The 27,917-nt window shown below is 39.2% G+C and overlaps 1 protein-coding gene across 1 annotated transcript; it reads left to right on the forward strand.

The window, feature by feature from the left end:
* On the forward strand, positions 1 to 27,917 carry Cmpk1 (cytidine/uridine monophosphate kinase 1). Its single transcript, XM_052717414.1, has 6 exons — positions 1 to 270; positions 18,160 to 18,306; positions 22,988 to 23,140; positions 24,348 to 24,424; positions 24,649 to 24,745; positions 25,654 to 27,917. Exons 1-6 carry the CDS (start codon positions 103 to 105, stop codon positions 25,693 to 25,695), a joined length of 684 nt encoding a protein of 227 aa, XP_052573374.1. The 5' UTR covers positions 1 to 102; the 3' UTR covers positions 25,696 to 27,917.

A 27,917-nucleotide genomic window follows, 5' to 3' on the forward strand; every position in this document is an offset into this window, starting at 1 on the left:
GCGGCCCGCAGCTGGCGGCGGGGCCCGGCGCCCGCTCAGCCCGCCCCCTCTCGGCCGCCCCGCCCGCCCCCGCCGCGCCGGCCGCTGTCAGAGGCGCGGTGTATGCTGAGCAGCTGTCGTCGCCGGCTGCTGCACGTCCTGGTCTCGAGCTTCCCGCTGCTGACCCGTGGACTGTGGCTCTGTCCTAGCAACCTCATGAAGCCGTTGGTCGTGTTCGTTTTGGGCGGGCCTGGTGCCGGCAAGGGGACCCAGTGCGCGCGCATTGTCGAGGTGAGGCCGTGCGGGAGGGAGACGGAGAGCTCCGGGGCTGAACGGGCCCCGGGCCAGCGGGAGCTGCCGCGTTGGCTGCCGCGCCCCCCGCCGTGGGCAGCGGACTACGAATCCCGACGGCCACCGCGCGCCCGGGCCGAGGGGCGTCGAGTCTGCGGGCGCGCGCTGCGTTGTCCGCTTTGTTCCCGCGCGCCCTTGCTTCCACTCCCGGGACCCGGGTCGTCGTCTCGCTCTGTCCCGGGCTGTGAGTCCTCGGCTAATCCGCCTCGAGGAACCCGACCCGGATCTTGTGGTAATTAAAGTACCGGAGCCGTGTAAGCCCAGGTGCTAACCTTTGGCCCGGCTGCCAACTCATGCTTTTCCTTGGGCAAGTGAGTCACCTCAGTTGTCTAATCAAATATGAAACTCTGCTCTCATGTTAACCGAGAAAGTAAGACACCACCCAACTCTAAAATCCTCTTATTTAAAAAAAAAAAAAAAAATGTTTGCTTTAGGGCTGGAGAGATGGCTCAGCGGGTTAAGGCGCTTGCCGCAAAGTTACATCCCGGAGACCCACATGGAAGGAGAGCACCAACCCCCGCGAGTTGTCCTCCTATTTCCACACCTGAGCTGTGGCTGAGTGTTTGTCCACACAAATAAATAAATGCAATAAAAGTTTTGACATAAGTTTACCAGTTCCATTCTGTTAGTATTTGAGATCAGGGGTGGCATGTACATTGAAAGAATCAAAGACTTCAGACTCAAGCAGGTATGGGTTCACACCCCGTTTTTCTAGCTGCTATGAGCAATAATGATACCGTGAGGAAGGCTTAATGGACAGTCTTGGGCAATGTTTGAAAGGAAAACAAGGCAACAAGAAACAAAAAGCAACCAGGGTTGGAGTGAAACACCCAACGTTCACCGTTAAAATTGAGTGATTGGTAAAAGTTTTTGACCCAGAACTCAATACATAATTTCCTCTTTTCCTAAGCGATGGCCTATATTTGCTTTGGCTTTCCCCACGGTCATACATTGAACTCTTGTCCTATGCTCTACTCTCTAAAGAACACCAGCAAATAAATAGAATATGTTCTAAAGGTTGTTACATGATTTACAGTTGGGGTTTATCATTACAGGTGGCTTTTGAAAACCGGTTCAGTCACAGAGTACCTAGCATTTTCCTCCTTATTTCTATTGGTTGGTTTTCACTTTATAAAAGCGAAATGACAAGTGGGTGGTTTCAGGTTTACTTTATAAGAAAAATGGTGAAACTATAAACAGCGTGGTAAGGGAAGGAGCAGGCCCTTTATAGTCCAAACAGAGAGTGGTTCAAGGCCTCGCTCTGCTGTTCTTCTTCTGGCCCCAGAGAAGTCACTTTTAGCTTGAGTTCCTTGGTAAGAAGGGAGAAAATAGACTCTGTTTTGTATTTCTGACTATTAGATGAGATCTGACACCTGGCACAGAGATGCAAATGTTTTCTCCTTTAAGCATCCTGGTTTATATTGGTCATTGTATTTTTAGAAAGACAACGGGTTTATTTAATGTACTGCAGGGGGCAACAGGCTGGGCAGTTTTAAGAGTACTATCTGAAGCTGGAAATTTTTATTTTGAAGGTGCATTACTTTAAAAAACTTGACTTACGACTTTCATTTTTGAGTGCACCCCCGATACTTTGTTTCTGAATTTATAATGTCACCTTAAACGTCCATACTCAACCTAACAATACCTCTGTTACTCCACTGGATTCAAAATTTCTGTGTTCAGTAACTAGTATTTCTATTTCATGAATTCAGTGGGTAGCTGGTAATACTTAAACCTGCTCATTATCAATTATAAGAGTCCATGATATATGTTTTTTTTTGAGAGTTATTCTTTTACTTATTGTTTAAGACTTAGGCAGTTATATGAGCTTAAGCCGTTGTTTGTTTTATATTAATTTTTCTGGTTGCACTGGCAGTGGAACCCAGGTCTCAAACATGAAAGACATGCACTCTACTACAGAGCATCTCTCTTTGTACTTTTTACTTTAAAGTTCCCAATAAGTTGTCCAGTTGTCCCTGCACTTACTCTGAAACCAAGGCAGGCCTTGAACTTGTCCTCCTGACTCATAAATAGCTGTGATTACAGGCCTGTTCCACCAAGCCATCTAGAATAAACTGTTTTGAAATGTTTGCTGTTGATTCTAGTTGCCAATTTCAAATGTATCATTTAAGAGTCACTGTCCCTTAGCTGATGAAATAAGTACTGGAATGTCTGTGTTCAGGTAAGTCAGGCGTTTTTCCCTCTGTGAGGGAAATGTCTGCATTTTGGTTCAATATTTCATTATGCAGGCAGCTATGAACTTAATCCCCAAAGAAGGCAAGCTTTAAAATTAATTTTTTTTCTGTAGGGAAAAAGTTATATAACTCAATGTTAAATTCTCCAGCTATCACACCAAGCGAATTTAGTTCACAGGGTACCTAAAATGTGGCTGATCATAGAATTGTTTCTTTGGAGAGAGGTTAATTTGGGTTCTGACTCAGGTTGACAGGAGTTGTGTTGTTTGTTTATTTTGAGGTGTGGTCTCCTTATGTTAATCCAGGCTGACCTCAAACTCTGTTCTCTTGCCTCTGCCTTCCAAGAGCTAGGATTACAGGTGTGTGCTACTATGTGCTGTCGGAAGTACATCTTGGATTTGGGGGTTCAGAACCTGAGGGTATCTTGCCTTCATGTCTAGAATATTGGTGTTAGAGGTAAGGGAGTGTCTTGGAGGGAAGGTGGTACTTTTTTCTGGAGTTACGCTTCGCTTTATTATTGCTCCATGGGTAGGAAAGGGCAGATCTGATGGAGAACCTTTTAAGGTGTCTAATAACTGAAGGAGAAATTTTGAGGGAGCTTTGGGAATTGATTTTACTCATTTATTTGTAATGGTCCTTTTCAGTTTAATTTTATTTTCTAATTAATTATTTCTAAATCTGTGTCCTCTTATGCTATTTTTTAAATTAGCCATTAATTAGCCAAGTCAGTGTAATACTTTTATTTGAATTAAATACTCAGTGGAATTATTGTATAATGATTTATTCTAAAAGCCAGGGATGCTATATCATTAAAAAAATTTTTCTACTTATATTGTATGTACGTATGTGTATGTGTACACATGCTATGGCACATATGTGGAGGTCAGAGGACAGCTTTGTGGAGTTGCTTCTCTCCTTCTACCTTTTACCTTTTACCTTTTCTCCTTATACCTTCCCATTTCAAGAATGGGAAGATGGGAATCAGGTCATCAAGCCTCATTTGTTTAAAAAGTAAGCTTTAGGGGCTGGAGAGATGGCTCAGAGGTTAAGAGCACTGGCTGCTCTGCCAGAGTCCTGAGTTCAATTCCCAGCAACCACATGGTGGCTCCCAACCATCTATAACAAGATCTGATGTCCTCTTCTGTCATTGGGCAAACATGCAGACAGAATACTGTATACATGATCAATAAAATAAATCATAAAAAAGAGTAAGCTTTATATTTGTTTTGGTCCAAATTAATAAGAGTTCTGTAACTTAAACTTATCTTTGAAAATAACATCCACAATTTTGCGTGGGCGGGTTGGAAAGAATATTTAATTTCTCTTTCACAGAGTGTGAATATTTTGTTTATCTAAGTAATGAGGAAAACATATTCATACCATATTTATCATGTGTCATAACTTCCTTAAGAGTCTCTTTGAATGGATGACTCATAATATGCTTAGAAAAGTTTTAAATGAGATTGAATTTAAGCATATGGAAATCAGAAACTTGATTTTATTTATCTTTTTGTCTCTGTTGTTGAGCATTGTACCTAGCACATAGTAGGTACTTGTTGAATAAATATTGATGATAGAGATATTAATGTATCCTGAAGCTGTATACTTCTAAAAAATTTGGTCCCTAGGGGGCACCCAAGTAGTTTTTTGGACCTCAAGTATGAACGAGACCAATCTTTGAGATGCTTTTGTTTACTCTGAGTGAATGAATGTTAAGTATGCTGAGCAGAATTTTAAAAGCTTTTAATTTCAAAATCCGGAACTCATCATGTACACTCAGAAGGAACTAGATAGGAAAAATCTGGTAGAGCTTAAGGTCTGGTCTTTTAAGGATAGGACTTTTTCTTCTTGGGAGGATATAGTTAAAGACTTTTTTAAAAAGACAATTTAAAAGCTTTAAAGAATCTATAAAAGATATGGTCTACAAAATTCTTGCCTCTTGGGGATAGAGAGATGACTCTGTGGTTAAGAACACTGGCAGCTTTTCCAGAGGACCCAGTTAGATTCCTAGTACCCACATGGTCCCTAACACCATCTGAAACTTCAGTTCCAGGGGTTCTGACTCCTCTTTTCACCTCCATAGGTACCAGGCATGCACATGATACACATACATACATGCAGGCAAAACACCCATTTAAATTTAAAAAGCAACAAAACTTGACTATTAAATAAAGAACCACTTTCTTTAAGGGTGCTTGTAACATAGAGTTTTTATGTTGATATTTTAGAAGAGGTGAGAAGAGCTTCAGATTGTTTACTATACCTTTTGTTTTTGCCTTTCCATTTTAAGTTGTAAAAGTAACATGTCTGTTAAGACAAGTTCAGTTTCTTCTCATCTGGAGTTATGATTATTTACTGCTTTCCCATCTCAATATTCCTTTAAAATCTTATTTCTTGTTTTAATTTTATGTGTGTAATGATTGTTTGCTTGCATGTATGTACGTATACTACACATATGCCTGCTGCCTTTGAGTCCCGAAGAATGTCATCTCTCTTGGAGAGTTATAGACAGTTGTGAGCTGCCATGTGGGTGGTGGAACCAAACTAGGGTCCTCTATATAAGAGCAGCAAATGAGCAAATGAGTCATCTCTTTAGTTTCTTCTTTCTCTCCTCTTTCTTTCTTCCTTCTTTTTTTTTTTTTTTTTTTTTTTGAGACAGGGCTTCTTTGTGTAGCTTTGGAGCCTGTCCTGGATCATGCTCTGTAGACCAGACTGGCCTCGAACTCACAGAGATCCACCTGCCTCTGCCTCCTGAGTGCTGGGATTAAAGATGTGTGCCACCACCGCCTGGCTCCTCTTTCTTGATATCACAAAATCTGCAAATTTAAAATTTTTGCATCTAATAGCATTATTCACTTTTTTCAAACTAAATCATGTTTATTCTTTCAGTGCTTTTCCTATATATTTAATAGATTTTTATTTGTAGTTGCAGAATATTCTGGATATTGTCATAGCATAGTTGTACATCTCACTTGGTTGTGGTGATATTTTGTTTGTGATCTAACAAATAAAGCTTTCCTGAAGATCAGAAGGTAAATCCAGCCACTAGTTAGCATACACCTTTAATCCCAGAACTCGGGAGGCAGAGGCAGATGGATCTCTGTGAGTTCAAGGCCACCATGGGCTACAACAAGATTGATCCAATCTTAAAGAGAAGCAGAACCAGGCAGTGGTGGCACACACCTTTGACCCCAGCACTTGGAATCACACGCTTTTAATCCCTGCACTAGGGAGGTGGAGACAGGAAGTGAAAGGTCTGGGCAGAGAGAGGAATATAAGGCAGGAGGAGACCAGAGCTCAGTTCTCTTTCTGCTGAGGATTTCGTAGAAGTAAGAACTAGTAGCTGGCTGCTCTGCTTTTACTCATCTTTCAGCGTTTTACCCCAATATCTGGCTCTGGGTTTTTATTAAGACCAGTTAGGATTCATGCTATATTTGGTGGCTATTTAGGACAGTTTTCTAGGGATAGTTTTGCTATTAACTGTGTTTCAGTGAGCTTTCTTGTAAATATAACTTTGCATATGGATGTTTTGTCTGTAGGATTCTTAAAAGTGGATTGCTTCCTCAGAGAATATGTGCATTTTATTTTAATTGATAATTATGATCACTTGGGGAAAATATTTGAGTTTTCCAGAGGAACAGAGCTATTAAGAAATAGCTACAGATATAAACATATAAAAGTGTTTTTATTTGGAAAACTATCTCAAAATTACAAGGGCCAAGAAGCCCCATGATAGGCTGTATGTAAACAGGAGAATCAAAGAAGCTGGTGGTGTAATTCCAGACCCAAGACCAGAGAACCTTAAGTTTTCTAGGAAAGTGATTTTTTTTCGCCTTTTGTTCTAAAAAATGTTATAAGATTGGATGGTGAGATGATGAGGGCTACTCTGTTTTCTATCCTGTTATATTTTCCTGATTTTAATAACATACAGGTATCCTCCTTCTGTCAGACCCCTCCTCCATTATTGACTCTCTCTCTTAAACTGTGAGACCAAATCAGCCCTCCTTTAAGTTGTTTTTTTGTCAGTTATGTTGTCCTAGCAAGGTGAACCAGGACAACAAAACAACCTCCAGCTGTATGGGTACATGTATTGTGCCAGGGAGTAGTTTCTCTGGGGTAAGGGAGCTAATAGTAATTTTTTTTCCCCCAAGACAGGGTTTCTTTGTATCCTTGGCTGTCCTGGAACTAGGTCTATAGATCAGGCTGGCCTTAAACTCAGAGATCTGCCTTGAGTGCTGGTATTAAAGGTGTGCCATGTCTGGCTCTAAAGGTAACTTTAAAAAAAAATTCCCAATCAGAATTAGTCTCTGCCTCAGTCTGCCCTAACTCAATCTTCCTTCAATATCAGTTATTTTCTCATCCACATTCTCTTTGAAATGGTCTTGATTTACTCCTTTTGGGTTAAAATTTCATGGACTATATTTGGTTAATGTAGACATGTTCCAGTTCAAATGCTATTAGAATTGTGATTGTGGAAGACTTTGGAGTCACACACAAGTACTGTGTCGTAACAGCGGGTTCTGAACTGAAATCAGCATTTCTAAAACAGTTACTTCAGGGCTGGAGAGATGGCTCAGTGTTAAGAATGCTGGCTGCTCTTGCAGGGGACCTGGGATCAGTTCCCAGCACCCACATGGTGACTTACAGCCATCTATATGTAACTTCTGTTCCAGGGCATCAGATGCCTTCTGGTGGGCACCAGGCACATACTTGGTGCACATACATACATACATGCTGCAGCTACTGATACAAATGAAAATAAAAAAATAATAACTTTTTATTAAAGGAAAAGAAACCTTTCTAGAAATCTCTCTGACCAGGGTGTGTGTGTGTGTGTGTGTGTGTGTGTGTGTGTGTGTGTGTGTGTGTGTGTGTGTGTGTGTGTGAGAGAGAGAGAGAGAGAGAGAGAGAGAGAGAGAGAGAGAGAGAGAGAAGAGGGGGGGGGCTAGCTGTCTTATTTGTGTTATGTTCCAGGTCTTGTTACTTTTAAGCTAATACCTTAGCTCAGCTGCTACATGAAAGTGTATTTGCTGTAACATTTCAGTTGCTTTAACCTGTCAAATCAAGAACATTTTTACAGACTAAACATGTGATAAGAGCATTTAAAAGTTAATAGAGAACAGGTGTAGCCTGAAAGACTCTGCTGACAGTTTTGTTCTGCCTGATGGAATAAAGATAACAAAACATCAGTTGGGTAAAGGAAAAAGCACTTGTAACTTACTACTCCCAGAAACTGTCACTTTGAGGGGACAGGTCCTGTGAAACATATGCTCTATGCCTGGTTTCTGTCAGTCTTTTCCAAAAGACTTGTAAGTTGGTTCCATTCACCATTTTAGTATATCCCATACTAATAAGCAGATGTACTCATTTTGCGGTGTGTGAAAGACTGCTTCCTGCTCACTTTCTGTTTGGAGCTTCCAGAATGGATTAGTCATTGGTGCATTAGTATTGGAAAGTGCATGTGTTTAAACCCACAGGATTTACCTGTATAGTTACATTCAGTTTAGGTCGATAATAATATGAATTTCCATTTTCTTGGTGTCAGTTGGGAGCATAAAGGCACTTTAGAAGATGTTTTGATCGTGTAATTGACTTAATGGCTAATTTAGGTTATCAGATGGTGGAAGATTGTCTTTGTTATTCATTTAATGTCTGTTGGGCAATACAAATAGAAATGACTGTTTCAGAGGTGGAGAAAAGCAAGAGTGAACAGATGAGACTGGCCAGAAGTAATGAGGTTGGCCAGAGTCTGGCAGGATCCAGATGGGTCAGATACATCTGGTTCTTTGTGTGGGGTGAAGTTTTTATGTCACACGTCCCTGTTGACTTTGAGTCTCCTTTTAAATGTGCACTAGCAGATTCTGTGATCCAAAGGTCATAGCACCCCATCCATTCTTAGCAGATAGGTAGTGTGAGCAAGAAATAAAACTTCATTATTTTATGCCATTGAGTTTGGGGGGTTCCAACTAATAACCTAGCCAAACTTGAGTAGTACATATGCACAGCTTGGCAATTAGGAGGTGTTTACCTTCTTTCAGACCATTTATTGCTAAGGGCTTAATTGTGTTAATACAGAGTGTATATTGGACTCACCTGTGCACTACAATGCTAATGATGAGGAAGCAACCTCTTTTGGAAAGGTAAGTTATGGAATGGAATTCTAAAACAATCCCTGAACTACTCTGATGTTAATTCATCCTTGATTTCTTTCCTGTGTCTGGGAACTCATTGCTAGGTGCTCAAACGACCATTAGCACTTGTTCCAAAAGTATCATCCAAGCACAGGAAGGATATAATTTTCATAAACTCTAATTTCATATATGGAAGCTTTCCTCCTGGAATTTCTCACTCAGTAAATATCCTTCCCTCCTTCCATCAACTCTCCCAGGCTATAGAAGCTTGAAGGCTAATGACAGTATATCTGCATTGGTCACCAAGGTATTACCACTGAGGTCCATTAAGGAGTAATACTCAGTGGAGGTCAGGGGACCTGGATCAAATTTTCTCTGTATTAACTGGGAAGTCAGCCCATCTCAGGTTTCCCTGTAACTGTATATGGACTGTTGTGAGCTGCCATGTGGGTGCTGGGAATAGAACTGGGTCCTCTGGAAGAGCAGCCAGTGTTCTTAACCACTGAGCCATCTCATCATTACTGCACTTAAAATTTTAAAGTGTAAAAAAAAAAATTTAAATTGTAAAACATAATCTCATCCTGTTTTATTTATTTATTTACTTTTCCTCAAGACAGGGTTTCTCTGTGTAGCTTTGGAGCCTGTCCTGGAACTCACTGTGTAGACCAGGCTAGCCTTGAACTAACAGAGATCCACCTGGCTCTGCCTCCCGAGTGCTGGGATTAAAGGCGTGTGCGACCACCGCCTGGCATGGGTTGTCTTTTATTTTTTATTTTTTTGGTAATGTTTTTGGAAGAAAAAAGTTTTAATGACCAGGTAATAAATCTTGAATGTTTGAGCATATGGTGTGCTTTTTCCTGCTTGTGATGCAGGCATTAAGAACTTGATAAGTTAGTCCAGGACTACAAAGGAGATAATAACTGATAAGTGTTTGTGTTGGAATTGGGGATAGATAGAGGAGGAATACTATAGATAGAAAGGAAAAGTGGGTGGGGTAGGTTCAAGTTAGTCACGAATGTCAGATCAGTTCGATGGTGTCCATTTTGCAAATGGTTTCCAGAGATCTTTTCAGTGTGTAACAATGACAGGAAAAGAAATTTTATAGAAAACATTTTCTATGATTTTATCAAGTTTTATGGCATTTCCCTTGAAGTGAGACTCCAATCAAGAACCTGTTTGTTCTGCAGTATAAAAGTAGGCATAGTTATCTATATTCAATGTTAGATCCTAAGTTGGATTAAGATTGATTGCTGTGTAATCAGAAACATATATTCCTGGGCTGGGCATGGTGGTGCACGTCTTTAATCACAGCACTCGGGAGGCAGAGGCAGGTAGATCTCTGTGAGTTCAGGCCAGCCTGATTTGCATACAGAGTTCCAGGACAGCCAGGGCTACATAGTGAGAACCTGTCTCAAAACAAAACAAAACATATATTCCTATATTGACTTTAATTTTAGAATGAGCAAAAGTATTTATGAAGATAATTTTATACCAAAATATAATATGTACAATTTCTCAAAGCCAAATGACTTTCTTACACCTTATGGTAAGAAAGATTTTGAACGAAAAATGAAGGTGATTCTTTACTGTTGTTGTTGAGAAATGTTGCTTAGCACAACACAGTTCTGATAGATCATTTTGGAGCTTAAGGTGGTGTGGGTCTGTTGTCTACTCCATACACATGGTATTTCTCAAAACGTTTTGTTTATAATTTTGAACTCTAGTGTCTAGAGTCAGGCTTCATTGAATATGTTTCCTTTTAAACCTTTGGGTAAGCTCATGAATTCTAAATTTTCATCTGTTTTTGGGCTGTGAAACTGGACTGTTTTCTGTCTCTGTCTGTAACTCTTGACTCCATGCCCATGTGGTATGTTCCTGTGTGGCTGTATTGTACTTTGGTTTCTCCTTTGTTTATGGGATGGATCACTTTTCAGAGAAAATTTTATGTAAACATTTGAGTTGATTTTTGGTTTGGGGGAAGTTCATGGAGACCTTTCTCTAAAGCTGTTATTTTCTTTTCTTTTAAGATGTATTTTTTTTAAGTGTGTAAATGTCTTGCCTGCATATATGCACGTGTTCCATGTGCATACCTGGTGCTTGTGGAAGTCAGAAAAGGATGTAAGATTCTGATACTGGAGTTAAAGAAGGTTATGAGCCACCATGTAGGTACTAGAATCTGAGCCTGGGTCCTCTGCAGGAGCAGACAGTACTTTTAACTGCTGAGCCATCTATCCAGCCCTGAAGCTGTCATTTTCTAAATGATTGCCTTTCACATTTGAAGTAGGTTTTGATTGTGCAGGTTCAGTTTCTTTTTCTCTGGGAATCAGGTGGTGTTTGGGAAGGTACCATTGGACACTAGTGAGCTAAACTTACTGTTGTTAGAACTGTTAACTTTTAAAAGTATTTATTTTATTGTGTGTGTGTATGGGTATGTGGAAGTCGAAGGACAGTGCAGGAGTTGGCTCTTCTACCATGCTGGTGCTAGGAACTGAATACAGATCTCCAGGTTTGGCGGCAAGTGGCTTTACTGCTGAGCCATCTCACCCCCCAGAAGTTGAATTATTGAGTCAAAAGGTGTGCAAACTGAAACTTAGGTTTACTGACCACTCACCCTCTATAAAGGTTGAAGATTTGTACAAAGTATATTGATAGCAATATCCCTGTGTTCTTGCCATTGCTGTTTTTAAAATACTTGAACTAATCTGATGGGTAGAAACTGGAATCATTTTGCCTTAATTTGCATTTTCAAGATTACTAGTGAGTGTTGTTCGAATCTTAGATATTTTTTTTTTTGTTTGTTTTTGGTTTTAGGTTTTTCAAGACAGGGTTTCTCTGTGTAGCTTTGGAGCCTGTCCTGGAACTCATTTGTAGACCAAGCTGGCCTTGAACTAACAGAGATTTGCCTGGCTCTGCCTCCTGAGTGCTGGGATTAAAGGTGTGTGACACCACTGCCTGGCCTTAGATGGTTTTTTAATAAAAAACTCAGAGCCAGATATCAGAGTGAAAGCTGAAAGATCAGAGAAGCAGAGCAGCCAGCCACTAGTCCTTACCTCTACGAAATCTTCAGCCTAGAGAGAGTGAGTTCCTGTTTCCTCATGCCTTATTTACCTTTCTCTGCCCTGCCATATTACTTCCTGGGATTTAAGGCGTGTGCACTTCCCAAGTAAAGGCATGAGATCTCAAGTGCTGGAATTAAAGGTGTGTGCCACCACTGCCTGGCTCTGTTTCTCTCTGATACTGGATCAATCTCATGTAGCTCAGGTGTGGCCTTGAACTCACAAAGATCCAGACGGATCTCTGCCTCCCAAGTGATAGGATTAAAGGTGTGTGCCACCACTGCCTGGCCTCTATGTCTAATCTAGTGACTGGCTCTGGCTCTGCCCTCTGACCCTCAGGCAAGTTTATTAGGGTACACAATATATCACCACAAGTGAGGTGGAGTCTTTTTTTTTTTTTGGTAGTCCAGGCTGACCTCAAACTCACAGAGATTCACCTGCCTCTGCCTCCTGAGTGCTGAGATTAAAGGCATGGACCACTACAGCCTGGCTCTGTGTTTTTGTTTTTGTTTTTTAACCCTCCTATGAATAGTTTGTTTTTCTGCTTGCTATGTTTTTCTGCTTGCTAACCTTCCCACCCCTTTTAAAGACCCAGGCTGATCTCCAGTACTGGGCTAAAGTAGTTTTCCTGTTTTAGCTTCAGACTATAGGTGAATGACACATTAGCAGCTTGCCTATTTTTGTATATAATATTTTAATTTATTACTAGTTTTTCTTTATATATGTTGTATATAATGTACGTATAGTGAACATATCTTGTATATAAAAATAGTTTCTCCTAAACTGTTGCCTATCCTTTGTTTTTTTACTTTTATTTTGAGATAGGGCCTCACTTTTTAGCCCAGGCTGACCTTGAGCCTACTAGATTGCACAGGCTGGTCTCTAACTCAAGGTAGTCCTCTTGCTTCAGCCTCTTTAGGACTAGGATTATAGTTATAAGCCAACACATCAAACTCATTTTGCTTTTTTGAGACACAGTCTTGCTATATAGCCCAGTCTGGCCTTAAACTTTTGATCTTTCTGCTCCAGTTTCTTGAGTGCTGGGATCACAGGTAGTCATAAGCCATACCTCCAGCAACTCATTTATAGTTTTGAAGCCCTGCTTGGTTCAAAAGTTTTTATGGGATCAAACATAAACCATAGCTTTTTGACTTTGCTTAGCAACATGTCTGTATCTCAGATGTTAACTCTCACTGAATTCTCATTTTGTACTTGGGCCTGTTTATGTGTTCTGTCTCAGGACTGCATCGTTATGCCTATTTTGTATACCAGTAACACACTATTTTAATTATTGTACTGTTGTAATATTTTATTTTATGTAGTTGGGTAAGTCTTCATTTGTAGTTGTTAATATTATTTTCAGTTTCGAATGTTTTACTTATGTTTATGTCTAGTAAACTTGACAATAAATTCACCATTTTTTTTGTTTGGTTTTCAAAGGCAAACAAACATGGCTGGTGTGTAGCTAGTTCAGTGGCAGAGCTCCTTGCCCCCATGTTCAGGGGCTTTGGGTTTGATCCCCAGCACCACAAAACAAACACAGACAATTCCAATCAGATTTTTAACTTTTAAATTTGTAAGTTTTATTTATTTATTTAAAGTGTCTGACTATGTAGCCCTCACTGGCCTGGAGCTCACATTGATCCATCATCTCTGCCTCCACCCAATAGGAGGTAAATTTTTTGATTAGTATATAAAAGAACAAAAACAAAAACAAATGTTTCAGTAGGACTCTTTCCTAGGATACAGAATGTTTTCTTTCTTCTTAGTCTTCGAAAATTTCACACATGTATACAATGTATCTGACTCACTCCTTTCAACTTCTTGGGGTACCCCCCCAACTTCTCCCTCCCAACTTCATGTCCTCTCCCTCTTGAGTAGCCCACTGAATATACTTGTTGCTGCCCATATGGACATGGGTGTGGGATCATCCACTGAAGAATGCTTTCTTTTTATGATTTGGCTTTTATTTATACTGTAAATATAGTGTTTTGTGTCTTTGTGTAGTGTGTGTGTGTGCGTGCGCACATGCACACGCCTGCGTAGCTTTTCGAAACAGAGTTTCTCTTTTAAGTGTCCTGGAACTTGCTCTATAGAACAGGATGGCCTTGAACTCAGAGCTCTGCTTCCCTCTGCCTCCTGAGTGCTGGAATTAAAGGCATGCGCCACCACTGCCTGGCTTCTTCATGTAATTCTTACACAGTACATTTTAGGTTTATTCCTACATTTAATTTTTAATCACTATTTTTATTACATTTTAAAAATGTACATATGTCTGTATGTGCTTGTGTGCAGAAGTCAGAGGGCAACTTGCTGGAGTTGGTTCTCTCCTTCCACTAAGTGGGTTTTAGGGATTGAACTCAGGTCCTCAGGCTTAGCAGCAAGCACCTTTACCCACTGGGCCATCTCAACTGTTCTTTTATTGCTGTTTTAATGAGGTGGGATTTTTTGTTGTTGTTGTTTCTCTGTGTAGCCTTGGCTGTCCTGGAACTCACTCTATAGACCAGGCTGGCCTTGAACTCAGAGATCTGCCTGTTTCTGCCTCCCGGATGCTGGTATTAAAGGTGTGTGCTACCACCACCTGGCTGTAATGAGATTTTTTTTAAGTGTATATTTTTTTTTTTAATTTTTTTAGGGGTATGTGTTGCAGGGGTAGGGAGACAAGTGTGCACATATGTAGCATAGTGCTAAAGGCCTAAGTGTGAAGATCAAAGGATAACTTCTGGGAATCAGTTATCTCCTTCCACATGGGTTCTGGAGATTGAACCCAGGTTATCAGGCTTGATATATTTTGTGCAACAAAATTTTCACTTTTTAGCAACTGCCTTTCTTTGCTTTGAAAATTTAGGTAATGCTGGGACCTGGGATGTTCTTTAATGGTACAACACTTCACTTAGCAACTAGTGTGGAAGTAATTGAGCAATTTTATATTTCTATTTTCTGTGAATAATGGGAGTTTTTTTTAAACCAATTGCAATTTTAACATTTCTGATAATTTCTCTTACCAGAAACATGTATAGGAATGAGACAGAAACATGAAGATACTATTGTTTTTATTTTCATCCAACTTTATATCCAAGTTTAGTCAGTAAATACCTTGTTTAGAGTTTATTTTCCTTTGCTGACAGTGTTATTGCTATCTTACTATTTAGTGAGCAAGAACAAATTTAGCCAACACTTTTGGAAAATGGAATGGGAATAACGATGTATTGGAAAGCTCATTTATAGCCTTGGTCATTTGGAGATTTATTTTTTAAAGATTTATTTATTTATTATGTATACAGTGTTCTGCCTGTGTGTATGCCTGCACACCAGAAGAAGGCACCAGATCTCATTATAGGCGGTTGTGAGCCACCATGTAGTTGCTGGGAATTGAACTCAGGACCTCTGGAAGCGCAGTCGGTGCTCTTAACCTCTGAACCATCTCACCAGCCCCCCATTTGGAGATTTTCTAAAAATTCAAAATTCAATTGATGTTCTGTTTTTTTTTTTGATGGCCTTAAACTCAGTATTCTGCCTCATTCTCCTGAGTAGCTAGGTTTACAGGTACATACTACCACACTGACATGTTAAAAGTGGGGTGATGGTGTGGGGTGCCTCGCACCATAACCTTCATTTAAGTTGTATATATGCAAGATAAAAACTCATTGAAGGGCCAGGTAGTGGTGGTGCACGCCTTTAGAGGCCAGCCTGGTCTGCAGGGCAAGATCTAGGACAGGCACCAAAACTACCTGTGTTGAAAAAAAAAAAAAAAAACCTCATTGAAGGAATCTTAAAATTTGGAGTGAGATAGGTTATATGAATACTTATTGAATGAATATCCTAATAATTTGAGATGGGTTATGTCATTCTTTTGGTTTAATAGAAGTAGACATGTGGGTTGGGGATTTAGCTCAGTGGTAGAGCGCTTGCCTAGCAAGTGCAAGGCCCTGGGTTCAGTCCTTAGGGGAAGTTTTTCATTATTCAGGATCTTCACTTAAGACTGTTGGTTCCTTATTGCACTCAAGAAGTGGCAGTTCAATACCCTCGTGTCTTCTGTGATTTTAGCTTAACTGTCACTCTCCCTTGACTTAGTATCTCATTATGAGTCTTTTGTCATTGTCATAATACTATATTATTGACATTTCTTAAATAATCATATCCATTGTCTCATCTAAGCCCATTGCCTGATTTTTTTTTAGTAAAACCTTTAGTATATGTGTATGTGTGTATATCTGTGTACTACATTATAATTTTAGTTAGTCACAAGGCCACATGTGCAATTTACTTTCAGAAGATCATATCACCTAATGGTATTGTAGTCATTTTAGTTTTTATAGATATACTTTATGGTGTTAACTCAGCAACGTTTCTGTTCTGTCCTTGTCCTTATATCATGTGTCATTTAATGATGGAGATATGTACCACTAGGCAATTTTGCTCAAACATCGTAAGACTGTATGATCTTGCACAAACCCATATAGGTCAAGTACTTGATGTGATTCCTTGCTGCAGTAAATGTAAACACAAAATGCATGAGATATGTGAGTCTGATGCTCGAGCAATGTGACATGCTATTATTCAGTGAGCTTCTTTATTCTATAATTAGAAGATATATACTCTTAACAGTAAAAATATAAGAAACAGAAAAGCCAGTAATAGAGTGATTTGCCATCAAGTATTGTGTTCTGTTCCTAACTATATGCAATAGTTTATATGACTGGCAGTACATTAGTGTTATCTATACTGGTGTCACCACAGTGTGTGAGTGTATATACATTAGTGTTATCTATACTGGTGTCACCACAGTGTGTGAGTGTATATTGTGCTACAAAATATGACAGCCTAGATGTCACTAGGTGATAGGATTTGTAGCTCCATTATAGTGTTTCAGAACCACCATTGTATATGTGGTTCTTAATAATCAAAGCATTGATATGAAGTATATGACTGTATAATGTAAAAAACATTATTTAAGTATCTTGGGCTGGGGAGACAGCTCAGTCAGTGTAAAGTGTTTGCTATACAAGCATGAGTTTGATCCCTAGAGGCCATGTAAAAAAGCTGGGCATAGTGGTGGGTGATTGTCATCCCAGCACTGGAGAGGCAGAGACAAGCAGATCCCTGGGGCTCACTGGCCAGACAGCCTAGCTTATGTAGCAAGTTCCAGTCCAGTGAAAGACCCTGCCCCCAAAAACAAGGTAGATGGAACCTGCTCTCTAGTCTACACATGGATGTGCATACCACTTGCACATTTAAACCCCCCCCCCCCCCCCCGATAATTATGATAGCAAGGAAGCAATTGATGGCTCTTATCCCCTAATATGTGTTAGATGATTTATGTGCATTATCTTATTTAACCATGACTGTAATTTTAATTGGTCTTATAATAAAAACCCAGAGCCAGATATCAGGGTAAATGCTGAAAGATCAGAGAGACAAAGGAACAAGCCCCTATAGAAACTTCTCACCACTACCGAATCCTCAGGCTGAAAGGGGGATGAGATCCTGTCTCTATGAATCCTCAGACTGAATGCCCCTGAGTCCTCAGCCAAAAGGGCACCAAACTTCTGTCTCCTCCTGCCTTATATTCCTTTCTCTGCCCAGCCATATCACTTCTTGTCTTAACCTTCATAGTGCTGGGATTAAAGGTCTGTGCCACCACTGTCTGACTGTGTTTCTCTTTTAGACTGGATAATCTGGTATAGTCCAGTGTAGCTTTGAACTCATAGAGATCCAGACAGATCTCTGCCTCCCCAGTGCTAGGATTAAAAGTGTGTGTCACCACTGCCTGGCCTCTATGTTTAATCTAGTGGCTGGCTCTGTCCTCTGATCTTCAGGCAAATTTTATTTGTTAGAGTACAAACAAAATATCACCGTACGTGACCACAAGCTTACAAAATAGGTATCTGTATTCCCGTTTTATAAATGAGACTTCTTAGGAGTACAGAGTTAGGAAATGGATTTGAGGAGACTGGCCTGAGTGGTGAGACAGATTGTTTGGGCATTCTGAGTTGTCGAGAAAGCTCATCTCCTGATAGGTGGTCATGAGCTATCTACTGAGAAAAGGAAGAAGACAGAAGAGCTCATGAAAGGGGAGATGAATTCAGTTTAGACAGGCTGACTTTTTTGTCTTAGGTATCAGATTTTGGTAGACATTTTCATTCTTACATTTAAACTTTGATTGTATTTGTATAGGAATATAGTGAGATGTCAGTGCTTTGACTAGTTAGATAAATGTTGAGATGATTTCATTGTACAAACATGGTTATGAAGGGTAAGGCTATTTACTAAGAGGCAAACTGGACTATATGAAAGTTCTTAAATTTTTCTTTTTATTTATTTGCCCCATAAGAAAAACTCCTTTATTGTAGAGAAATTCTAATATAGAAATTAACACAAAACTATGTGTACTCCTATCACTGGATTGAATGAATTCTGATATTTTTTATATGTTGTTTGTTCCAGAAATATGGCTACACACACCTTTCTGCTGGAGAGCTTCTTCGTGATGAAAGGAAAAATCCAGATTCACAGTATGGTGAACTTATTGAAAAGTACATTAAAGAAGGAAAGATTGTGCCAGTTGAGATAACCATCAGTTTATTAAAGAGGGTAAGGAGGAGGAATATCAACCTGTTCAAACTACCAAGGACACAAGAAGTTAAATCCACCTTCATTTGAATAATGAAAAAATAAGAATATTAAATTTCTTGATTATGGAAGGTAGTTGTGGTCTTTGAAAATGGCAGAGATGGAAACTGCTTTCACTGTGAAGAAATTGACAGTAGCAAGTATTCTCTGCTTTGGTCTCAGTCCAGCTGAGGTCCAGCCTAAGATACTTGTAGAATTTTTTGTTTTTGAAACAGTCTCATGTAGCCCAGGCTGGCCTGGAAGTTATATCATTAAGGATCTTCCTGCACCTGCCTGTTAGGATTACAGGCATTTGACCCATCCTTCCCAGCATTCAGTTATTCAATTATTCTTTTCCATTTGGGGTTATTGTCACCTTTCCTTGCTCTTTCCTCCTCTGTTTTATTAGAAATATTTGTTCTCTCCTTCCTTGCCTCCCACTCATGTTTTTCTCATTGTTGATATTCTCTGTTTTGAAGTGTCCTTTTTTTCCTGATGAACGCATTGCCATTTTCACTCTGAAATCTAAAAATATACCTTGGTAGGTAGTGCTTTGCTGTAGATCCCCAAAACTAGTCAGTAACAAGTGTATTGACATAAAAGAACCAGTGAGATGGAATTGCAATGTTGAGAGCAGGAAGCAATAAACGGATCTCAGTATTGAATCCTGGGAGTAACTGGAGACACCTGGGGTGTAGAGTGGCTCTTACACAGTCTGCCTCTTGGCTCAGCCTGGAGCAACCAGCTTCCTTTCCAGAGTGAGTAAATCTGCAATCCCGTCCTCTGGCTCTAATGCCTTCTGCTTTAAAGGTGGTGAGCGTTATGAAAGGGTAGTCGACATCTCCATTGAAACGGTTCTTTTGTGTGTGTGTGTGGTACTGGGGATTGAATATAGGCCTTTGAGTATGTTCAGTAAGCACCCTGTCACTGAGCTGTGTCCTCAGCCTTTTTAATACCTGCTATCTTTGAGAATGGTGGCCCTGTTGGCTTTGAACTCAATCTGTAGCCCAGGTGGTCCCTGAACTTGGAATCTTCTAACCTCAGTCTCAAGCTCAGCTGTGATTATAGGTAGATCTCTTCTTCATGTTGTCAGTGATATTTTCTATGTAGCTCAGGAAGTACTTTTAGTCTTTATTTTTCCTGTAGCATTTAACTCTTAATTAATAAGTGTCTCTTTCGAGTTGGGCATGGTGGTGCATGCCTTTAATGCCAGCACTTGGAAGGCAGAGGCTGTGAATTTCTGTGAATTTGAGGCCAGCCTGGTCTACAGAGTGAGTTCCAGGACAGCCAGGGCTAAGCAGAGAAACCCTGTGTCAAAAAACAAAATAAAACAAGTCTCTTTGAAACTAATTCTACCTGTTTCTTATAACACCATTGGTTCATTCTCTTCCTACTGTAGGAACTGCTGTTTTTCAGTCTCTTGATTTTTTTTTTCCTTTCCAAGTTTTCTAAACCACTATACTTCTTAGAGTTTGGTTCTCTTCAGCTCTCATTTTATATATTCCTTGCTGGGTTGTTTAAACCATGCCCATGTTTTCACTGTTCCAATGCTGCTGAACTCTACAACTCTGCATAAACCTTTGTTCTAGGTTCCAGATATGTTTCTATCAGGCCTGTATCCAGATTTCTCATAAATGTCTCAGAGTCATGCTAGAGGCTAACTGTGTTATTTAAAGTATGCTGTTTCTTTATTTCCAGTTGGGATTAACTACCCAACTCTTTAGTGAGAGGATCTCTCATTCACTCGTGTTCATCTCCTGTCTGTCACTACCATCACATGAACCTTTTACCTTCTTTCCTCTCCATCTTATCTCCCACCACTCTCTATACATGTCCTAAGAGTCATTTATACCAGCTTGCTTCAGATTCATCAAAGCTGTCATGCTTTCTCAATTCCAACGTTTATATCCCTGCTTCCCACTGTCTAAAGTGATCCATGTTGGCATGATGCCTTATTATTTAGGAAGCAACTCCACTGCCAGCTCTTCAGTCAAGTTTTCTCATAGTCTCTAGGCACTTTGTGTTTCTTGGTTTTTTTGTTTTGTTTTGTTTTTTTGAGACAAAGTCTCATGTATCACTGGCTGGCTGGCCATCTAACTCACAGAGATCTGAGTGTATCTACCTCCTACAGGCTGGGATTAAAGGTATGGACAGAACACCTGTCTCTAACAACTCCTTGTTCCATTTTACACTTCTTTTTTTTTTAAATATATACTTTATTTATTTTATGTGCACATTTATCTGTGAGGGTGTTAGATTCTCTGGAACTGCAGTTATAGACAGTTTTAAACTGCCATGTGGGTGCTGGGAATTGAACCTGGGTCCTGTGGAAGAGCAGCCAGTACTCTTAACCACAGAGCCATCTCTCCAGCCCCCATTTTACACTTCTCTCTGTGAGTTTTTTTTTTTAATATTTCTTAGTTTCTTTTCTTTTCTTAAAAAAGTTTCATTTATTTTGTATAGTGTTTTGCCTGCATGTATGCCTGCAGGCCAGAAGAGGGCACCAGATCTCATTACAGATGGTTGTGAGCCACCATGTGGTTGCAGGGAATTGAACTCAGGACCTCTAGAAGAGCAGCCAGTGCTCTTAACCTCTGAGTCATCTCTCCAGCCCCGTGTTTCTTGTTTTAAGAGCATCTTTTGTTGTCCTAGGACTTAGCACATTATATGTAGTTGTTATCCAGTAGACTGTGAACCCTCCGGGGGCAAGGGCAGTGACCTCACTCTAATAGTAGATCTCAAATGAATGTATACTGAATGAACATGTTTGATGTGGCTTCTCCAGAGACCTCCTATCATAATTGGGATAGAAATGCTGTAGCAGGAACTTAACACTGTTTATAAAAGCTTTGTGAAATTAGAGCAACTAGATTCTGAGATAAAGCTAAATAACTCTTAAAGAAAATAAGTCCTGGCAATGTTCTTGTGGAACAAGAAAACTTGGCACATGGAGCGCAATGCACGTCAGTTTGCTTTGGACTAAAGGTCCCTCTAAAGCCTGTCAGAGGTGTGCATCTGTGGTGAATGGAGGTGCCAAGGATTTAGACAGATGAGAGATTGCATCTCCTGTTCGTATTACTCCCATATTCTACAGAAATTCAGGCTTTGGGAAAGGATGATGAAATGTGTTTTTGCAGTCTTTCTGAATATATTACACCTTGTGCTGTCTGTGTTTGGGGGCAGCCAATACCATTTAGATAAAATTAGTTTGAGATTTTTTTATTACTTTATTTTATTTATTTGTTTGTTTATGTAACTCTGGCTGTTGTAGAACTCTATATAAACCAGGCTGGTCTCAAACTCAGAGATCTGATTGTTTCTGCCTCCAAAGTGCTGGGATTAAGGAATGTACCACCACACCTGGCCAGATTTTTGTTTTTTAAAGTATTGAATCTTAAATAATGCTGACAACTAGCCAGGTCTGGTAATACAGGCCTGTCCTCAGGAAGCCAAGGCCAGAAGAATCTCAGTCAATGTTAACCCGAGCTACAGATGAATTGAAGGCCAACTTGGAGAATTAAGTGGGACCCTGTCTCAAAGCAAGCAAACAAACCAACAAAGTAAAAAGAGTGGGTATATTGCTCAGTAATAGAGTGCTTTTTCAGCTTCTAGCTATTAGATTTGAAGTGTTGTGAATTCGAGCTCCTATAGATGGAGCATGCTTTCAGCAGTGGGTGGTGGGGCACACCCATAGCCCAGATCTTGAGAGGCCAAGACAGGAAGATTTCAAGTTGGAAACCAGCCTGAGTTACATAGTGAGTCCCTGCCTGTACCTCCTACAGCACAGTGACTTAAAGAGAGAGACACGAGGGCAACACGGGGTCTCCAGATGCTGGAGCAAAGCTCTGGGTTAGTGGTAATTTGCATGAGAAGGTAATACATATTGCTGATCAGCTGTCACAGAACCAACATTTTAGTTAGGTAGACACATGGTTTTAGTCTGCTGGTAGTGATGCTAGATGACAGTGATACAGGTGGTGACTGCTTACCTCTTGGCTAGGATGCAAAGAGATAAAAGAAAAGGGCCAGGATCCCACAGTCCCCTTTAGAAATGTATTCTCTGGGCGCTGGAGAGATGACCCAGTGGTTAAGAGCACTGGCTGTTCTTCTAGAGGTTCTGAGTTCAATTCTCAGCAACCACATCGTGGCTCACAACCATCTATAATGAGATCTGATGCCTTCTGGCGTAAAGTCAATAGAGCACTTACATACATAAAATAAATAAATAAATCTTAGCAAAAACCACTGTGGCTCACGAAGATTAAAAAACAAAACAAAACTGGTGACAAACTGAATTGAAATTTAAAAAAATTAAAAAAAAATGTATTCCCAGTCTCCTAAAGGTAGGCCTGTCCCAGAGACCAAGCTTTTAACAAACACTTGAACCTTCAGAGGACAGTCAGTATGTACACTCTAGGGTATGTTTCGTAAGATGTGGGAACTACAGATGGGGAGGTGCGAGAATAGGGGAGCATGTACCTATAGTCTCGCCAGCTAAGGCAACCATGTCAAGAAGTCGGCTCATTTCTGTCTAGTCTGTTTCCCGGTGTACCTTGCACTCTTGTGGCTTAGGGAATAATAACAAATAGTCGTATGCCCACTGTTCTGCTTAAGAAGTTGTCATTTGGTGATACAGTATTGAGCCTAGGTCTTTTTTCTTTAGGAAATGGACCACACAATGGCTGCCAATGCTCAGAAGAATAAATTCTTGATTGATGGATTTCCAAGAAATCAAGATAACCTTCAAGGTTGGAACAAGACCATGGATGGGAAGGCAGATGTATCTTTTGTTCTGTTTTTTGACTGTAATAATGAGGTAATGAACATCTTTCTGTGGCCACATGGGCTTCAAGCTATAGATGGTCAGCTGTTAGAGAAAAACAGTGATATTCTTCATTACAGTTTCTGTTGACAACAGAATATATATATAGTGAGTGAATAGATTGGGTGGGCAGAATAGCACTGTCTTGCTAATAGAATATTGGGGGCTGTTGGCATTAGCAGCTTTGTGACTCTAAGACTTGCTTCATTTTCAATGTAATAGTTAAGTTGGCTGTTTTAATCGGCATTGCATACACAGTAATGTCAAGTAATGAAGTGAAGTCCTGCTCAAGTGTACTACTTGAAACTGTGTTGTGTACTAGAAGATACGGGTCTGGAAAAGTGGAGAAGCCTACTATTTTAAAGAAATGTAGAAGAATTTATCTTCTAAGAGTAAAATTATTTGGAAAATAGCAAGAACACATCCTTCCCCGACCCCAACACTTCTAATAGCATGCCCAGACATACCTTTGAATGAGTAAATAAATTTCTCAGAACCATCTAATTAAAAAGCCTGACTCTTTTTGACAGCACTGTGCTATAAATTTCATTAAATTGATGCCAACAGTCTGAATCTGAAGTGTAGTGCCTTGAAGGAAGTTGGCTATTCTTAGGTTGAATTGTAAATGTGCCTCTGGTAAAGACTTGCCACAGCCTCTGAGTTGTTTTAAAATGTAACTCTCTTCTCCCAACTCAAAAAATATGTTTTCACTTATTCTTCAAAGTTAACTTTAGAATTTACCACAGCTTTATAACTAAGGAATGTTTATTCACGATTAACAAGAGATGCTTTATTCAAATATGTTGACTCAAATATTTGGATATTTATGGAATTATTGTAAAGTAAGCAAAAATGGTACAAGGTTTGAGGAATGGAATTCATACCTAATGAGTTAATAATATGTCCAAGAGGAAGCCATACCCACACAGATCTTCTTTTTATTGCAGTTAAAAAAAAAAAAATACAGCCGGAAAAACTGAGTCATGAATGAATTCTTATTATGATCTGTACTTATTTAACCTAGTTTATATAAATTGAACCACATGTTTAAATTTAAAAAGATTTTGCATGTTGATTAATGAGTTAGACACGTTGAGTTTAATGCAGAATGGTTTTTTTTCTGTTTTGTTTTAGTCTCTTCAAAATATTTTCTTTTGAGTTGTTTTTTTAAACATAACTTTTTACTTCTGTCTCTCTTTAGATCTGTATTGAACGGTGTCTTGAAAGGGGAAAAAGCAGTGGTAGGAGCGATGACAACAGAGAGAGCTTGGAAAAGAGGTACTTTGCAGTTGTTACTTCAGCTACCTCAGTCCAGGTGTAGAAACTGAGTGACAGATTAAATCCTGTTCTCTTGTCCAGAAAAAGAGCATCACGCTTATCCAGGCACAGTGGCCTATGTAGGGAGAGAAAACATTTGAGTCAGACTCTGTCGTCAGCTTTCTATAATATGGAAGAGGGAGGACAGATAACCTACAGTCTTGAAATACATGTTTTGTTTGCAGAATTCAGACTTACCTTCAGTCAACGAAACCAATTATTGACTTATATGAAGAGATGGGGAAAGTCAAGAAGATAGACGCTTCTAAGTCTGTTGATGAAGTAAGTGCACCTGGCTTGCCTTTGCAACAAACAGGTGTGACCATTGGGGTAGGTGGGAGACATTTGAGGCTAACTCTGAAATTAGTTGTTTTTTTTTTCTTTTCCTTTTTAAAAGTCTAAAATGGGTTTTACAACTTTAGATCTCTTTTTTACAAGAAGTAGGTGATTTATTAATTCCAAACCTCTTTCCTCAAACAAGTGGAATATTGGTATTTTCAGGACACTGATTTAGATCTTGTTTGTTGTTAAAATCTGTAGCACAACTGGCATGCTATAGCCAAGGGCCCCAGCTATTCTCTCTTCCAGAACACAGAACTTCTGAGGTGCAGGGTTCCCAGGACTCTGGTCTCTGTCTTGCTCATACTTCAGTGTCTGTAAATATCTGCCTGCAGGTATCCTTAGTGCTTCTGAGTTCATCTACTCTCCCTTTCCCTGATTCTCTCCATCTTCTTCCTCTTGTAATCATGGGACAAAAAATCGAGGTCCAGAGGAAGGCTCATTGAGTATTTTATCCATTGGCACTTCCTACAGCGGTGAGGCAGTATGTGAGAGAATTTGGCCTTTTAGAGTCAAAATGAGATTAAACACTTGAGTTTACATTTTACCAGACTACTAGCATCCCACCAAGAAGTGCGTTTTGTCTGAAAAGCATTAATAAAATTGAAGACAACATGTTCACAATTTTATGTTTCATTTGTATTATTGATAAAGTGAAATAGATTAAGAAATTACAGTGTTTAAAATTAGTACAAAATTGATGTTTTTAACAGGAACTTAGCTGTGCAATCTTTTATGTGTAGTTTGTTTTATTTTTAATTTCAGTGTTGGGAATTGAACCCAGGATCTCACAGATGCTACACAGTGTTTTTAACAGTATCTGCTTTTAAAATTGTGTTTTTCCTTGGCAGGTTTTTGGTGAAGTTGTGAAGATTTTTGACAAAGAAGGCTAACTAACCCTGAAAAAACATCTTTGAAATCATGCTTGAATATTGCTTTGATAGCTGCTATCACAGCCCCCTTTTAAGGCAATTTTAATCTTTCAAAATTACATCTCAATTAATGTCTAGAAATATATAGTAAGACAAATTATGTGTTATTTTTAATTTGTGGTCACAGTGCACAGTGAATTCAGGTTTAATCATCTTAGGTATTATGGTGCTCACAAAATGAAGAAGGGTATCAGCTAGTTCTTGTTTGTATTAAAAGACTATCCCTTTTATGTTTGTGCCTTCTGTGAGCAAAATTTTTAGTATGCATGTATATCCGTTTTGTAATTGCAATGTGTTAGGATTTGGAAATTCTATTTCCTTTTGCTGCACATTTAAGATTTCCAACCTGTTAAGTGAATCTGTGGACCAAATTTGAAGGAACTTTATGTATAGTCAGTTCTTGCACAAGGTGTTTAGTAAACAAACTCATAAAATGGATTCCTAGCAATGCTCTAGTATTTATCAAATGACTGACCATTTTCTGTGAAAAGTTAAAATTTAGGCGTTGATTTATTACAGCTTGTGCAAAGTTGAATGACAGGGCAGTCTTTGCTTTCAAGGTTTGGGTCAGGGGACAGGGGCTTCAGAGCCTGATTGGATTGTCAGCTTTCTTCTGACATAAACTGTGGGGCAAGGGTCTAATGACTTGTGTTCCTATGCTCTGTGACATAGGACTAGTCATCATTAAACTGATGTTAACACAGTTCCTAGTAGTGGGCCCTTGACATGCATGTGCTAGTTTATGTTAATATGATTCAGTTCTTGTTTTAGTAATACTTCAGGTATTTTTTGTTTTGTTTCTTAGACTAAATGCAAAGGTAGAATAAATTAGAAAAAACAATCTAATGGTTAAAATTCCCATTTGTATTTTATTTTCTGGAATACATTTTTTCATGGTTACTTGTTTTAAAAAGATTTTAAAAATCATTGCACTTTGGTCAGAAAAATAATAAATATATCTTATAAATGTTTGATTCCCTTCCTGCCTGCTTTGTTCAATAAAGTCTGAGAGTCCAAATGATTTTCTTTCTTTAAAAAATTAAAATTTCTTTTCTTTTTTTTCTTTGTTCTATCTATCCCTAAAGCTGAGTGGTACCTAAGATAGTTCTTTTTTTTTTTAAATTATGTTTATGAATGTTTTGCCTGCATGTATGTTTGTGTATCATGTGCATGCCTGGTGCCCACAAAAGTCAGAAGAAGGCATTGGATCCCCTGCCACTAGAGTTACAGAAAATTGTGAGCTGCCATGTGGGTGCTGGGAACAACCCAGGTCCTCTGCAAGAGGAGCAAGTGCTCTTCATTTGCTCTGAGCGAGCCATCTCTTCAGCCTTGTATCTAAGGTTCTTTATAGAGAGATTTCTTTAAATGTTCCTCATTTTCAGCACTTACACTGCTATACAGGGTTAAGTAGAACATAGACTTTGTATAAATAATTAGATTTTATGTTTAAATTTATTGAGAAGAGTAAGAACAAGTTAATAGATTTTTATAATACATTTCTATGTGTCTTACAAAATTCACTTACTAATGAGACAAATTTCAACATATTTGTTATTAGAAAACAAAATATCCCTCCATATAGTAGTATACTATTCAATAGTGATTGGCCACCTAAACTTACATTGAGTCTGCCTTGGCTCTTGGTTGATTATAATGAGTCTTTGTCTAGTATTTTAACCCAGGGGAGAGGAGGCTTTGTTGGTGGTAAATCACAGAGCTGTGAAATGAAGTGAGGGTACAGAATGTTGTGAGACTTCCTGTTCATGCTAGTGAAGAAATCTGTCAGCTGGCAATGTAAATAATTCTTACTGATGACTACAAGAACACCCTTCGGGTTTTGAGGGGACTAGGTGTTTTCTTTCATCAAATATCTCTCTGGCATTTGCAAACAAAGCAAAAAACACATTAATTTCTAAATTACGAGTATTTTTGTTTGCTTTTTAAGTAGAAAAATGTTTTGCCAATATTGAATTTTGGCGTTGATTGAGATACATCTGACATTGCTAGTTTAGTCATTCCATTTATTAAAGATTCAATACTAAGAAGCTTTTGTGATTCTTGAAGCACCTTACTTTGAGCCTCGCTGTATCTTAAAAGTTAATGTCATTTCCATGTATTGGTGTTGGGTGTATATGAATTACTTAGTAAATAATTCCAATAAATATGCTGATGCCTTTGCTGTC

Source organism: Peromyscus californicus, unplaced genomic scaffold (genome assembly GCF_007827085.1).
Source record: "Peromyscus californicus insignis strain IS unplaced genomic scaffold, ASM782708v3 Scaffold_5__1_contigs__length_169319896, whole genome shotgun sequence".
Taxonomy (NCBI): Eukaryota; Metazoa; Chordata; class Mammalia; order Rodentia; family Cricetidae; genus Peromyscus; species Peromyscus californicus.

Excerpts from the sequence above, each read along its gene's own strand:
- Cmpk1 (XM_052717414.1), top strand. The coding sequence starts at position 103 with ATGCTGAGCAGCTGTCGTCGCCGGCTGCTGCACGTCCTGGTCTCGAGC. Across the intron at positions 271-18,159 it reads AGTGCGCGCGCATTGTCGAG|AAATATGGCTACACACACCT; the intron begins GTGAGGCCGTGC and ends TGTTTGTTCCAG. Across the intron at positions 24,425-24,648 it reads AGAGAGAGCTTGGAAAAGAG|AATTCAGACTTACCTTCAGT; the intron begins GTACTTTGCAGT and ends TTTTGTTTGCAG.